This window comes from Pseudophryne corroboree, chromosome 5 (genome assembly GCF_028390025.1).
Source record: "Pseudophryne corroboree isolate aPseCor3 chromosome 5, aPseCor3.hap2, whole genome shotgun sequence".
NCBI classification, from domain to species: Eukaryota; Metazoa; Chordata; class Amphibia; order Anura; family Myobatrachidae; genus Pseudophryne; species Pseudophryne corroboree.
This window is the reverse complement of record NC_086448.1, coordinates 423,807,832-423,823,581: the sequence shown is the minus strand read 5'-3', so window position 1 is coordinate 423,823,581 and position 15,750 is coordinate 423,807,832. Positions and strand designations below refer to the sequence as shown.

The 15,750-nt window shown below is 47.0% G+C and overlaps 1 protein-coding gene across 2 annotated transcripts in view; it reads left to right on the top strand.

Annotated features, from left to right (window-relative positions):
• The window catches only part of ICE1 (interactor of little elongation complex ELL subunit 1), a 292,267-nt gene that overhangs the window by 18,045 nt on the left and 258,472 nt on the right, over positions 1-15,750 (top strand). For both annotated transcript variants that reach the window (XM_063922809.1, XM_063922810.1), the window contains exon 2: positions 12,831-12,967. In XM_063922809.1, coding sequence (XP_063778879.1) covers positions 12,881-12,967 — 87 coding nt within the window. In that variant the 5' untranslated portion in view covers positions 12,831-12,880. The remainder of the gene's footprint in view (positions 1-12,830; positions 12,968-15,750) is intronic.

Below are 15,750 nucleotides of genomic sequence, written 5' to 3'. Positions count from 1 at the left end.
CTCTGCTGGCAACAGACTCACTGCATCGTGGGACAGAGGGGAGAGAAGCAGCCCTACTCTCTGAAGCTAGGTCCTGCTTCTTAGGCTACTGGACACCATTAGCTCCAGAGGGATCGTACACAGGATCTCACCCTCGTCGTTTGATCCCAGAGCCGCGCCGCCGTCCCCCTCGCAGAGGCTGAAGACAGAAGCCGGGTGAGTATGAGAAGCAAGAAGACTTCAAAATCGGCGGCAGAAGACTCCGTTCTTCACTGAGGAAACGCACAGCACCCCAGCTGTGCGCCATTGCTCCCACACACCTCACATACTCCGGTCACTGTAAGGGTGCAGGGGGGGGGGGGGGGCGCCCTGGGCAGCATTTGGGACCTCTGTTGGCAAAAGTACACATATATACAGTTGGGCACTGTATATATGTATGAGCCCCCGCCAAGAAAATGTATATTTAAGCGGGACAGAAGCCCGCCGTCGAGGGGGCGGGGCTTCTTCCTCAGCACTCACCAGCGCCATGTTTTTTCTCCTCAGCACCGCTGAGAGGAAGCTCCCCGGACTCTCCCCTGCTGATACACGGTAGATGAGTGTTTTAAACAAGAGGGGGGGCACATAATTCGGCGCAGATAATAACAGCGCTACTGGGTAAACATTAAATTGCTGTGTTATTCCTGGGTCATATAGCGCTGGGGTGTGTGCTGGCATACTCTTCTCTCTGTCTCTCCAAAGGGCCTTGTGTGGGAATTGTCTTCAGATGAGCATTCCCTGAGTGTGTGGTGTGTCTGTACGTGTGTGTCGACATGTCTAAGGTAAAAGGCTCCCCTAAGGAGGAGATGGAGCAAATGTGTGTGAGTGGTGTCTCCGTCGACAACGCCGACACCTTTTTGGATATGTGAAATTAAGTGCTAAGGTAAATTTATTGCACAAAAGATTAGAGAACAGACAGGGAATCTACCCATGTCTGTCCCTATGTCACAGAGACCTTCAGAGTCTCTCAATGCTCACTATCCAAAATAATAGACACTGATATCGACACGGAGTCTGACTCCAGTGTCGACTACGATAATGCAAAGTTACAGCCAAAATGGCAGGAAAGTATTCAATACAGGTTGAGTATCCCATATCCAAATATCCGATATACGGAATATTCCGAAATACGGACTTTTTTGAGTGAGAGTGAGATAGTGAATCCTTTGTTTTCTGATGGCTCAATGTACACAAACTTTGTTTAATACACAAAGTCATTAAAAATATTGTATTATATGACCTTCAGGCTGTGTGTATAAGGTGTATATGAAACATAAATGAATTGTGTGAATGTAGACACACTTTGTTTAATGCACAAAGTTATAAAAAATATTGGCTATAATGACCTTCAGGCTGTGAGTATAAGGTGTATATGAAACATAAATGCATTCTGTGCTTAGACTTAGGTACCATCACCATGATATCTCATTATGGTATGCAATTATTCCAAAATACGGAAAAATCCCATATCCAAAATACCTCTGGTCCCAAGCATTTTGGATAAGGGATACTCAACCTGTATATGATTATTGTAATAAAAAATGTTTTGCTTATCACTGATGACTCATCTGTCCCTGACACAAGGGTACACATGTTTAAGGGGAAGAAAGCTGAGGTAAATTTCCCTCCTCTCAGGAAGAAAAAGAGCGGGAATCTCCAGACAAGAAGCTGCAGCTTCCCACAAAGAATTCTCAGGGAGTATCCTTTACCTACTAGGGCCAGGGTACGATGGGAATCTTCCCCTAGGGTGTCACGTTTGCCCAAAAGGTAGCGCTGACTTAACAGCTATCCTCAGGGATCCTGCAGATAACATGCAGTAAAAGTACTTTGAAGTCCATTTACACACATTCTGGTACTCTACTCAGACCGGCGATTGTGTCGGCATGGCTTTATAGCGCTGTAGCAGCGTGGACAGATACCTTATCAGCAGAGATTGAGACCCCATTTATCCACCTCATCAGGCGTACCTCAGATTTGTGGTACAGGATTGTCATTACCAATTTCAGACGTTGCCGTTTGGTCTCTCCACGGCACCGAGAATATTTACCAAGGTAATGGCGGAAATGATGGTACTCCTGCGGAAGCAAGGGGTCGCAATTATCCCATAATTGGACGATCACCTCAAAAGCAGGATCAAGAGAGCAGTTGCTGATCAGCGTAGCACTTTCTCTGGAAGTGTAACGGCAACACGGCTGGATTCTAAATATTCCAAAGTCGCAGTTGGTTCCTACGGCTCGTCTGCCTTTCCTAGGCATGATTCTAGACACAGACCAGAAAAGGGTTTATCTCCCGATAGAGAGAGCTCAGGAGCTCATGACACTGGTCAGGAACCTATTAAAACCAAAACAGGTGTCAGTGCATCACTGCACTCGAGTCCTGGGAAGGATGGTGGCATCATACGAGGCCATTCCCTTCGGCAGGTTCCATGCGAGGACCTTTCAATGGGACTTACTGGACAAGTGTTCCGGATCACATCTTCAGATGCATCGGTTAATCACCCTATCCCCCAGGGCCAGGGTCTCTCTCCTGTGGTGGCTGCAGAGTGCTCACCTTCTCGAGGGCCGCAGATTTGGCATTCAGGACTGGGTCCTGGTGACCACGGATGCAAGCCTCCGAGGGTGGGGAGCAGTCACACAGGGAAGAAATTTCCAAGGTCTGTGGTCAAGTCAGGAGACTTGCCTTCACATCAACTTCCTGGAACTAAGGGGCGTATACAACGCCCTACGTCAAGCGGAGACCCTGCTTCGCGACCAATCGGTTCTGATTCAGTCAGACACCATCACCGCAGTGGCTCATGTAAACCGACAAGGCGGCACAAGGAGCAGGGTAGCGATGGCGGAAGCCACCAGAATTCTTCGCTGGGCGGAAAATCACGTAAGCGCACTGTCAGCAGTGTTCATCCCGGGAGTGGACAACTGGGAAGCAGACTTCCTCAGCAGACACAACCTCCACCCGGGAGAGTGGGGACTTCATCGGGAAGTCTTCGCACAGACTGCAAGTCGGTGGGTACTGCCACAGGTGGAGATGATGGCATCCCGCCTCAACAAAAAACTACAGAGGTATTGCGCCAGGTCAAGAGACCCTCAGGCGATAGCTGTAGACGCCCTGGTGACACCGTGGGTGTTCCAGTCGGTCTATGTATTTCCTCCTCTTCCTCTCATACCCAAGGTGCTGAGAATAATAAGAAAAAGAGGAGTGAGAACGATACTCATTGTTCCAGATTGGCCGCAAAGGACTTGGTATCCAGATCTGCAAGAAATGCTCACAGAGGACCCGTGGCCTCTTCCTCTAAGACAGGACTTGTTGCAACAGGGGCCCTGTCTGTTCCAAGACTTACCGCGGCTGCGTTTGACAGCATGGCGGTTGAACGCCGGATCCTAGCGGAGAAAGGCATTCCGGAGGAGGTCATTCCTACGCTGATAAAGGCTAGGAAGGACGTGACAGCTCAACATTATCACCGTATATGGCGAAAATATGTTGCTTGGTGTGAGGCCAGGAATGCCCCTACGGAGGAATTCCAGCTGTGCCGTTTCCTTCACTTCCTACAGTCAGGAGTGAATTTGGACCTAAAATTGGGGTCCATTAAGGTCCAGATTTCGGCCCTATCCATTTTCTTTCAAAAGGAGTTGACTTCTCTACCTGAAGTTCAGACGTTTGTAAAGGGAGTGCTGCATATTCAGCCCCCTTTTGTGCCTCCAGTGGCACCTTGGGATCTTAACGTGGTGTTGAGTTTCCTGAAATCCCACTGGTTTGAACCACTCAAAACGGTGGAGTTGAAATATCTCACGTGGAAGGTGGTCATGCTATTAGCCTTGGCTTCGGCTAGGCGTGTGTCAGAGTTGGCGGCTTTGTCACATAAAAGCCCCTATCTGATTTTCCATGCGGATAGAGCAGAATTGCGGACCCGTCCACAATTTCTGCCAAAAGTGGTTTCATCCTTTCAAATAAACCAACCTATTGTGGTGCCTGTGGCTACTACGGACTTGGAGGATTCCGAGTTGCTTGATGTAGTCAGGGCTTTGAAGGTTTATGTAGCCAGAACGGCTAGGGTCAGGAAAACAGAGTATTTGTTTATCCTGTCTGCTTCCAACAAACTTGGTGCTCCTGCTTCAAAGCAGACTATTGCTCGCTGGATCTGTAACACGATTCAGCAGGCTCATTCGGCGGCTGGATTGCCGCTGCCAAAATCAGTTCAGGCCCATTCCACTAGGAAGGTGGGCTCTTCTTGGGCGGCTGCCGAGGGGTCTCGGCATTGCAACTTTGCCGAGCGGCTACTTGGTCAGGTTCAAACACTTTTGCAAAGTTCTACAAGTTTGATACCCTGGCCGAGGAGGACCTAGTGTTTGCTCAATCGGTGCTGCAGAGTCATCCGCACTCTCCCGCCCGTTTGGGAACTTTGGTATAATCCCCATGGTCCTTACGGAGTCCCCAGCATCCACTAGGACGTTAGAGAATAAGATATTACTTACCGGTAAATCTATTTCTCGTAGTCCGTAGTGGATGCTGGGCGCCCGTCCCAAGTGCGGACTTCTTCTGCAATGCTTGTATATAGTTATTGCTTAAATAAAGGTTATGTTATGGTTGCATCAGGGTTGACCTGTTGCTCTGTTGTTGTTCATACTGTTGACTGGGTATGTTTATCTCAAGTTATACGGTGTGGCTGGTATGAATCTTGCCCTGGATTACCAAAATCCTTTCCCTGTACTGTCAGCTCTTCTGGGCACAGTTTCTCTAACTGAGGTCTGGAGGAGGGACATACAGGGAGGAGCCAGAGCACACCAGAATCTAAATTCTTTCTTGAAGTGCCCATGTCTCCTGCGGAGCCCGTCTATTCCCCACGGTCCTTACGGAGTCCCCAGCATCCACTACGGACTACGAGAAATAGATTTACCGGTAAGTAAAATCTTATTTTTATGGAATTAGAGGATTCCAAAATAGTTTTTAAAAGACCTTTGGAACAACTGTACAAATGTCATTCTCTGAGTCTATATACAAGTCCATGTGGTCAATTCAATTCAGCGCGGATTGAATAGTGCCAGGAATAAGCTATCGGTGCTATTCAGTTTAGCATGCTATTATGTAGGTATTGTAGGTTCTCGCTGACTGTGTTTTTGTCGCAAGAACTGGAATTCTGCGACTTAAGTTCCCGGCGCAATACTGTTTCTGCCATGCTTAGGGCAAAAAACAGCATTGCGCCAGAACTTTTGTCAGATTTCTGCTCATACCCCTGGAGGGCTGTGAGAAGAAATCCTCTGGTCAGACGTCTCATAACGCTGTATTAAATAGCACCGGACGTTAATTCCGGGCGCTGTTCAATCCGCACAGGATTCAATTGACCCCCATATTCTGACATTTATTCATACCAATCTTTTTTTGTATTTTTATTCTCAGACACATTTAATTTCCTATTCCTAGCTTTCTAATGTTGAGTATATGTTCATTAAAACCCCCCACAATACTACTCTTTACAAAAAAACGAAGAAAAAAAAAAAAACTACAGAATATTTCACTAAGACCTTGTCTACCTTGTTATTGGTTAACCTTAAAAGAGGCCAAAGTGATGAAGTATTGGTGATATATCAAGTTATGAATTATCACTGAAAGTGCTGCGAACAAGTAAAAGCAAACTTTCATTTATCATCTTCAGCTCTGTACACATTAGTTATTTTTTATTTTATTTATTTTTTGATGATTTGCCCAATGCCGGCAGATCCGAATGACAAATTATTAAAATGATCCATTATGTTCCCACTATGTTGCTGAAGATACTTCCATGGGTCGTCAACGAAATCGCCCATCGGACCTTCATGCAGGAAAGAGTAGCAGTAGTAGTAGATACAATATATGACTGGTATATGGGATGTAATCATGTTACCGGCGGTCGGGATCCTGACGGTCAGTATACCGACGCCGAAATCCCGACAGTCGGGATGCTGACTAACGGGGACTATCCACACTCATGGGTGTCCATGACACCCATAGAATGGAATTAGAACCTGTGGCGTTTCATTGCGCTCGTCCCTCAACACCGCTGGCAGCCGGGATCCCGACTGCCGGTCACCCGATCCCAACCAGGGTATATAAACATAGCTGTGTCAGCAGACAGCACTGATATAAGTATCAGGGTGGCAGAAAACCAAGGGATTTGGGGGCTAATTCAGACCTGATTGCTAGGGTGCGTTTTTTGCATCCCTGCGATCTTGTAGTCGCTGCCTACAGGGGGAGGGGGAAATCGCTGTGCAGGGGTGCGATCGCATGTGCAGGAAGGGTCCACAAACAGAAGTTTGTGTAGTCTCTGCACAGACCAGCACTCAGCCGCTGCGATGATCGTGGCCGGAGCTGATGTCGGGAATCCTCCCTCCAAATGCCTGGTCCCGCCTATGTTTTTCCGTACACTTCTCAAAAACGGTCAGTTGCCACCCACAAACGCCCTCTTCCTGTCAGTTTCCTTGCGTTTGGCCGGTGCAGTGGAATTTTTCGCACCATCCCGACGCTCCCTGTCGATGCAGTCCATCGCTCCAGCACATTGCGGTGCATACGCAGTTCAGACCTGATCGCCCGCTGTGAGAAAAACGCACAGCAGCAATCGGGTCTGAATCGGCCACTTTGTGCCGTCAAAAGTATTGAAAAAAACATAGGTAAAAGTATTGAAAAAAAGGTAGGTAAGAGACCTAGCTTGCGTTCCAAAGTGGAGGGGCAAACAGACAGGAGTGACACAGATGGGGTAGAAAGTGAGTGTAGGCCACAGAGAGCTTAAGATGAGAGACGGCGGGGTTTGGTGAAGCAGTGGGTCTTGAGAGCCCATTTGAAGTATTTTAGAGGGGTGGAGAGTCTGAGGGGAAGAAGTAGAAATTTCCAGAGAAAGGGAGCAGCACGTGCAAAATCTCGGCGGTAGCCCAATCCATTTTTGTGTTTTTAGAAGGTTGAGAAAACAAATTTCATGCAGATTTATTTTTGACGCAAATACGTTTGCAAGGGTTTTTGGGGGGGGAATTTTAAAATGATCAGTATATAAAAATATTTTTTCTCTAACGTCCTAAGTGGATGCTGGGGACTCCGTCAGGACCATGGGGAATAGCGGCTCCGCAGGAGACAGGGCACAAAAGTAAAAGCTTTAGGATCAGGTGGTGTGCACTGGCTCCTCCCCCTATGACCCTCCTCCAAGCCTCAGTTAAGATTTTGTGCCCGGCCGAGAAGGGTGCAATCTAAGTGGCTCTCCTAAAGAGCTGCTTAGAGTAAAAGTTTTGTTAGGTTTTTTATTTTCAGTGAGTCCTGCTGGCAACAGGCTCACTGCTACGAGGGACTTAGGGGAGAGAAGTGAACTCACCTGCGTGCAGGATGGATTGGCTTCTTAGGCTACTGGACACCATTAGCTCCAGAGGGAGTCGGAACACAGGTCTCACCCTGGGGTTCGTCCCGGAGCCGCGCCGCCGACCCCCTTGCAGATGCCGAAAAGTGAAGAGGTCCAGAAACCGGCGGCAGAAGACTCTTCAGTCTTCATAAGGTAGCGCACAGCACTGCAGCTGTGCGCCATTGTTGTCAGCACACTTCATAGCAGCGGTCACTGAGGGTGCAGGGCGCTGGGGGGGGGGGGCGCCCTGGGCAGCAATGATAGTACCTTATTCTGGCTAAAAATACATCACATATAGCCCCTGGGGGCTATATGGATGTATTTAACCCCTGCCAGGTCTCAGTAAAACGGGAGAAGAAGCCCGCCGAAAAGGGGGCGGGGCCTATTCTCCTCAGCACACAGCGCCATTTTCCCTCACAGAAATGCTGGTGGGAAGGCTCCCAGGCTCTCCCCTGCACTGCACTACAGAAACAGGGTTAAAACAGAGAGGGGGGGCACTTATTTGGCGATATGTATATATATATTAAAATGCTATAAGGGAAAAACACTTATATAAAGGTTGTCCCTGTATAATTATAGCGTTTTTGGTGTGTGCTGGCAAACTCTCCCTCTGTCTCCCCAAAGGGCTAGTGGGGTCCTGTCCTCTATCAGAGCATTCCCTGTGTGTGTGTGTGTGTGTGTGTGCTGTGTGTCGGTACGTGTGTGTTGACATGTATGAGGACGATGTTGGTGAGGAGGCGGAGCAATTGCCTGAAATGGTGATGTCACTCTCTAGGGAGTCGACACCGGAATGGATGGCTTATTTAAGGAATTACGTGATAATGTCAACACGCTGCAAGGTCGGTTGACGACATGAGACGGCCGGCAAACAAATTAGTACCTGTCCAGGCGTCTCAAACACCGTCAGGGGCTGTAAAACGCTCATTTACCTCAGTCGGTCGACACAGACACTGACTCCAGTGTCGACGGTGAAGAAACAAACGTATTTTCCTTTAGGGCCACACGTTACATGTTAAGGGCAATGAAGGAGGTGTTACATATTTCTGATACTACAAGTACCACAAAGAAGGGTATTATGTGGGGTGTGAAAAAACTACCTGTAGTTTTTCCTGAATCAGATAAATTAAATGAAGTGGGTGATGATGAGTGGGTTTCCCCCGATAGAAAATTATTGGCGGTATACCTTTTCCCGCCAGAAACACCCTTTAGGGTGGATAAGGCGCTCACACGCTTATCAAAACAAGTGGCGGTACCGTCTCCAGATAGGGCCGCCCTCAAGGAGCCAGCTGAGAGGCTGGAAAATATCCTAAAAAGGTATATACACACATACTGGTGTTATACTGCGACCAGCGATCGCCTCAACCTGGATGTGCAGCGCTGGGGTGGCTTGGTCGGATTCCCTGACTGAAAATATTGATACCCTTGACAGGGACAGTATTTTATTGACTATAGAGCATTTAAAGGATGCATTTCTATATATGCGAGATGCACAGAGGGATATTTGCACTCTGGCATCAAGAGTAAGTGCGATGTCCATATCTGCCAGAAGATGTTTATGGACACGACAGTGGTCAGGTGATGCAGATTCCAAACGGCACATGGAAGTATTGCCGTATAAAGGGGAGGAGTTATTTGGGGTCGGTCCATCGGACCTGGTGGCCACGGCAACAGCTGGAAAATCCACCTTTTTTACCCCAAGTCACATCTCAGCAGAAAAAGACACCGTCTTTTCAGCCTCAGTCCTTTCGTCCCCATAAGGGCAAGCGGGCAAAAGGCCAGTCATATCTGCCCAGGGATAGAGGAAAGGGAAGAAGACTGCAGCAGGCAGCCCATTCCCAGGAACAGAGCCCTCCACCGCTTCTACTAAGTCCTCAGCATGACGCTGGGGCCGTACAAGCGGACTCCGGTGCGGTGGGGGGTCGTCTCAAGAGTTTCAGCGCGTAGTGGGCTCACTCGCAAGTGGACCCCTGGATCCTACAAGTAGTATCCCAGGGGTACAGATTGGAAATTCGAGACGTCTCCCCCTCGCAGGCTCCTGATGTCTGTTTTACCAACGTCTTCCTCCGACAGGGAGGCAGTATTGGAAACAATTCACAAGCTGTATTCCCAGCAGGTGATAATCAAAGTACCCCTCCTACAACAAGGAAAGGGGTATTATTCCACACTATATTGTGGTACTGAAGCCGGACGGCTCGGTGAGACCTATTCTAAATGGATAATCTTTGAACACTTACATACAAAGGTTCAAATCAAGATGGAGTCACTCAGAGCAGTGATAGCGAACCAATAGGGTGTCCCTGGACATCAAGGTTGCTTACCTCCATGTCCCAAATTGCCCTTCTCACCAAGGGTACCTCAGGTTCGTGGTACGGAACTGTCACTATCAGTTTCAGACGCTGCCGTTTGGATTGTCCACGGCACCCCGGGTCTTTACCAAAGTAATGGCCGAAAGGATGATTCTTCTTCAAAGAAAAGGCGTCTTAATTATCCCTTACTTGGACGATCTCCTGATAAGGGCAGGGTCCAGAGAACAGTTGGAAGTCGGAGTAGCACTATCTCAAGTAGTTCTACGACAGCACGGGTGGATTTTAAATATCCAAAATCGCAGCCGTTTCCGACGACACGTCTGCTGTTCCTAGGGATGGTTCTGGACACAGTCCAGAAAAAGGTGTTTCTCCCGGAGGAGAAAGCCAGGGAGTTATCCGAGCTAGTCAGGAACCTCCTAAAACCAGGAAAAGTGTCAGTGCATCATTGCACAAGAGTCCTGGGAAAAATGGTGGCTTATTAGGAAGCGATTCCATTCGTCAGATTCCACGCAAGAACTTTTCAGTGGGATCGGCTGGACAAATGGTCCGGATCGCATCTTCAGATGCATCAGCGGATAACCCTATCTCCAAGGACAAGGGTGTCTCTCCTGTGGTGGTTACAGAGTGCTCATCTTCTAGAGGGCCGCAGATTCGGCATTCAGGATTGGATGCTGGTGACCACGGAGGCCAGCCTGAGAGGCTGGGGAGCAGTCGCACAAGGAAAAAATTTCCAGGGAGTGTGATCAAGTCTGGAGACTTTTCTCCACATAAATATACTGGAGCTAAGGGCAATTTACAATGCTCTAAGCTTAGCAAGACCTCTGCTTCAAGGTCAGCCGGTATTGATCCAGTGGGACAACAACACGGCAGTCGCCCACGTAAACAGACAGGGCGGCACAAGAAGCAGGAGGGCAATGGCAGAAACTGCAAGGATTTTTCGCTGGGCGGAAAATCATGTGATAGCACTGTCAGCAGTGTTCATTCCGGGAGTGGACAACTGGGAAGCAGACTTCCTCAGCACAACCTCCACCCGGGAGAGTGGGGACTTCATCGGGAAGTCTTCCACATGATTGTGAACCGTTGGGAAAGACCAAAGGTGGACATGATGGCGTCCCGCCTGAACAAAAAACTGGACAAGTATTGCGCCAGGTCAAAAGACCCTCAGGCAATAGCTGTGGACGTTCTGGTAACACCGTGGGTGTACCAGTCGGTGTATGTCTTACCTCCTCTGCTTCTCATACCCAAGGTATTGAGAATTATACGTAGAGGAGTAAGAACTATACTCGTGGCTCCGGATTGGCCAAGAAGGACTTGGTACCCGGAACTTCAAGAGATGCTCACAGAGGACTCATGGCCTCTGCCGCTAAGAAGGGACTTGTTTCAGCAAGTACCATGTCTGTTCCAAGACTTACCGCGGCTGCGTTTGACGGCATGGCGGTTGAACGCCGGATCCTAAGGGAAAAAGGCATTCCGGAAGAGGTCATTCCTACCCTGGTCAAAACCAGGAAGGAGGTGACCGCACAACATTATCACCACATGTGGCGAAAATATGTTGCGTGGTGTGAGGCCAGGAAGGCCCCACGAAGAAATTTCAACTCGGTCGTTTCCTGCATTCCTGCAAACAGGAGTGTCTATGGGCCTCAAATTGGGGTCCATTAAGGTTCCAATTTCGGCCCTGTCGATTTTCTTCCAAAAAAGAATTGGCTTCAGTTCCTGAAGTCCAGAAGTTTGTCAAGGGAGTGCTGCATATACAACCCCCTTTTGTGCCTCCAGTGGCACTGTGGGATCTCAACGTAGTTCTGGGATTCCTCAAATCACATTGGTTTAAACCGCTCAAATCTGTGGATTTGAAATATTTCACAGGGAAAGTGACCATGCGGTTGGCCCTGGCCTCGGCCAGGCGAGTGTCAGAATTGGCGGCGTTTGTCTCACAAAAGCCCATATCTGATTGTCCATTCGGACAGGGCAGAGCTGCGGACTCGTCCCCAGTTTCTCCCTAAGGTGGTGTCAGTGTTTCACCTGAACCAGCTTATTGTGGTACCTGCGGCTACTAGGGACTTGGAGGACTCCAAGTTGCTAGATGTTGTCAGGGCCCTGAAAATATAGTTTCCAGGACGACTGGAGTCAGGAAAACTGACTTGCTGTTATCCTGTATGCACCCAACAAACTGGGTGCTCTTGCTTCTAAGCAGACGATTGCTAGTTGGATGTGTAGTACAATTCAGCTTGCACATTCTGTGGCAGGCCTGCCACAGCCAAAATATGTAAATGCCCATTTCACAAGGAAGGTGGGCTCATCTTGGGCGGCTGCCCGAGGGCTCTCGGCTTTACAACTTTGCCGAGCTGATACTTGGTCAGGGGCACACCCTGACTGAGGAGGACCTGGAGTTCTCTCATTCGGTGCTGCAGAGTCATCCGCACTCTCCCGCCCGTTTGGGAGCTTTGGTATAATCCCCATGGTCCTGACGGAGTCCCCAGCATCCACTTAGGACGTTAGAGAAAATAAGAATTTACTTACCGATAATTCTATTTCTCGTAGTCCGTAGTGGATGCTGGGCGCCCATCCCAAGTGCGGATTGTCTGCAATACTTGTACATAGTTATTGTTACAAAAATCGGGTTATTATTGTTGTGAGCCATCTTTTCAGAGGCTCCGCTGTTATCATGCTGTTACCTGGGTTCAGATCACAGGTTGTACAGTGTGATTGGTGTGGCTGGTATGAGTCTTACCCGGGATTCAAAATCCTTCCTTATTGTGTACGCTCGTCCGGGCACAGTATCCTAACTGAGGCTTGGAGGAGGGTCATAGGGGGAGGAGCCAGTGCACACCACCTGATCCTAAAGCTTTTACTTTTGTGCCCTGTCTCCTGCGGAGCCGCTATTCCCCATGGTCCTGACGGAGTCCCCAGCATCCACTACGGACTACGAGAAATAGAATTATCGGTAAGTAAATTCTTATTATAAAGTGAGAGCCTTTATACAGTGCAGTTGGTGGTTTTAAATATTAATAATATGCTTTCGTACTCTGTGTGTGCTAGATTATTGTATGTAATTTACTTTGGAGACACAATTAAAATGTATAGTCTGTACTTAAGGCCTTTTTTAAAAGTTAATTATGTTTACAGTCTTTTTATTTTTTGCAATTTTGGTTATTTTTCAGGTGTAGTTTCTGTATTCCCCACTGTCCAAAGAGGATAGGTGATCCTCATCATGATGCCTGGGGAGACCCACTCAAAGGCTGCTGGCATTGCTTCAGAGGCTGCAGGATCCTGCCTAAATTGTACAGCTTTACAGCAGGTATTAATTACTCAAGCATCATCCACATAACCCAGTATATGAAGGAGGGGGGTGCCATGTCTATAGTGTCACAATATGGAGAGGTATGGGGGTACAGTATATGGATGAAGATGGGGGCACAGTGTATATAGGGGCAGTATATGGTGGGGGGGTGCAGTGTACCTCTGTTTTGTGTGTGTGTGTGTGTGTACTGAAGGTAGCTCCGTCAGGTAGCTTTCAGTGACGGCCACCGCAGCACTACAGAGGTAAGGAGCAGCGGTAGCTTTATGTATAGGTCGTTATAAATGACAACTGCTATACCAAATACCTACCCCTACTCCCACTCTCTCTCCCCAGCACCCTCTCTCCATATGCAGCAAGTGTGAAACAGATCAGTATTTTTGAATCAATTAGCAGCAGGCTGTAACTAATCCCTGCATTATCACTTTCAGCTGTGACGGCCTCAAGTGGCCGCGGGCACACACAATAGAGGCATGGAGCAGCCTTAGCTATTTATTATATAGGATGCCCACAGACTGTTCCGTTATATTTGTTTCTGAAGGAGATACATTTCTCTACAATAATATGTAAACTTATTTGTTACTTTTTTTTTTCTTAAATAAGTTAAAATTCCATCAATTCCCATACCTCTGTATGATCTCAAATGTCAAAGTAAGCATAATAGGCATACTGATTTGCCTTTTGTAAATGCTATGACAGGACAGTGTTCACTTGTTATGTCAAAATAACAAGTTTGTGAGATCTGCACCTATAACTACAATTTAATGAGAATGTGCGTGGTTTTAAACTAATGCACAGATTCAATCAGCTGTGAACAAGTTCACACATTGTTTCCGGCAGCCATTACTTTTTGCTGTTCTATTAGAAAATAGTATAAGTTAATGCAGCATTGAATGTGAGAAATATCGGCTTTTACTGTGCATACCTTAAATTGGGGATAGCTTCCTTTTTTTTTTTTTAATAGTAAAATATCAGAATATAATGCAGTACATCTGATACACCCCTTTTATTGACTAATCTTGTATTTAAATAGTAAATAATAAAATATGGGCAGTAAAAACAGCTTTTTTTTCATGTCATTTAATAATGTTTATGTTGACGTACAGTATTGTTTTGATGGAAAATGTTTGTGTTGTTTTTTTGCTTTGGTTTATCTGTAGTTTACTACTTGTTTATGCAAAGTAACCAGATACTATAGACACATAAAAATGTACCCCAAAATACTCTAAAACGCTTTTATTTTAATGAAATATACCCGCTGGTTATTTTTCATTCATTAATAAAAGTTGTACATTTCAACCATGTCAAACCTTATAACACCCTCCTACACATTTGTTATTGCAACTAAAATTAGCCTACACCATCCTTATGGTGACTTGCTATATTATGTAACACTTTTATTGATGCACAGGATGATTTCCCAACTCCTTCATACTCTTCACATAGACCACACTGCAAAATTAACATGTGTCTTGATGTTTGTAATTGAATATCCCATTTTTGTTTTTATTAAAACATGTCTATGGATTACCACGTTAGGTCACACTGCAGTACTCGTGGGTATTTGAATCTAGCCCTAATTAGAGGGGAGCAATTCAATTCTGTGCAGTGGCTTTGAAGTTCCTTTGGAATGTTCTAGTGAAGGTTGTAACCATAATTGTAATGTAATATGTGTACTGGACTTCATGTTGATGTCTGGTAGCACATTGCATTGAAGTCCCCCAGAGAATTTAAACTTAAGTCATGGCAGGGGGGGCAGACTTGTCTTATGCTGATCACTTTACTAGCTATCTATAGTGTATCTGCATGATTTGTAAGAGGCCCCAGGGAGTAAGTATCTTTTATTTATAATTACACTAGTTACCAGCCCATCAAAATGACGGAACAACAGAACGTCAGCACTGGCGACTGTGTGCGTCCCTGAATGGAGCAACACGTGAATTACTTCATCGGGCGCCATCTAGTGCCCGCTGATGCACAAAACACTTCCTTGGAGCCTTAATCAACTGAAAACGCCAAATAGACATTCATGGTGGTATTCAAATGATATATCACGCCCAATCTCCTTTCTAAAGTGATCCCTGTTATCGCACATATCGCACACATAGTAATCAAGTTTAGTGGCGTAAAGGGTTAGGTTGCCTCGCTATCCCAGGGGTAGCGAGCTGAAATGATGATACTACGCCCGTCAGCAAAAACAGAATGGGTGTGGAAGGGGGTGAAAAGAGTTGAAGAACATAGCGGTCAGGAAAGTAGGTGTTTAAGAAGGATTTACCACAAGGATTGTCACATGGGCAGGTGAAAGAACTTCACTCGGGATACATTAGTCTGGGAAATGAATACAGTAGGTAGCTAAGGCTGCAGCATTTGAAGATCACTACTGGGAGAGTTCCGCAAGCGTACATCCACCACGTACCAGAGGTCTAGCAGGGCCACCCTATTCTTGCAATAAACCGACCGTTGAGTGTGAAATGTCTTGTATGGCGGCAACGGGACTGCTTCCATAGCCACTGCAGTGCTCGCCTTCTCAGACCGCTGCCAGCTAGAGAAGACAAGCTGACTCTCAGGCTGAAATTGTAGTGTTCAAAAGTGCAGCTTAGTAGATATTTAAGGGACCTACAGTTACTGTGTGGAAAGAGATGATGTCTTTTGAGCAGCCTTCAAAATTTTGAAGAACTCAAAATGGCGACAGCGCCTCCCCAGTTTAGGCGCTATGGCCCCTGTAGGAGAAGCTGCCATCCTGCAGCAGTGTGCGCAGGGGGCAGCCTATATATGGATCTCCT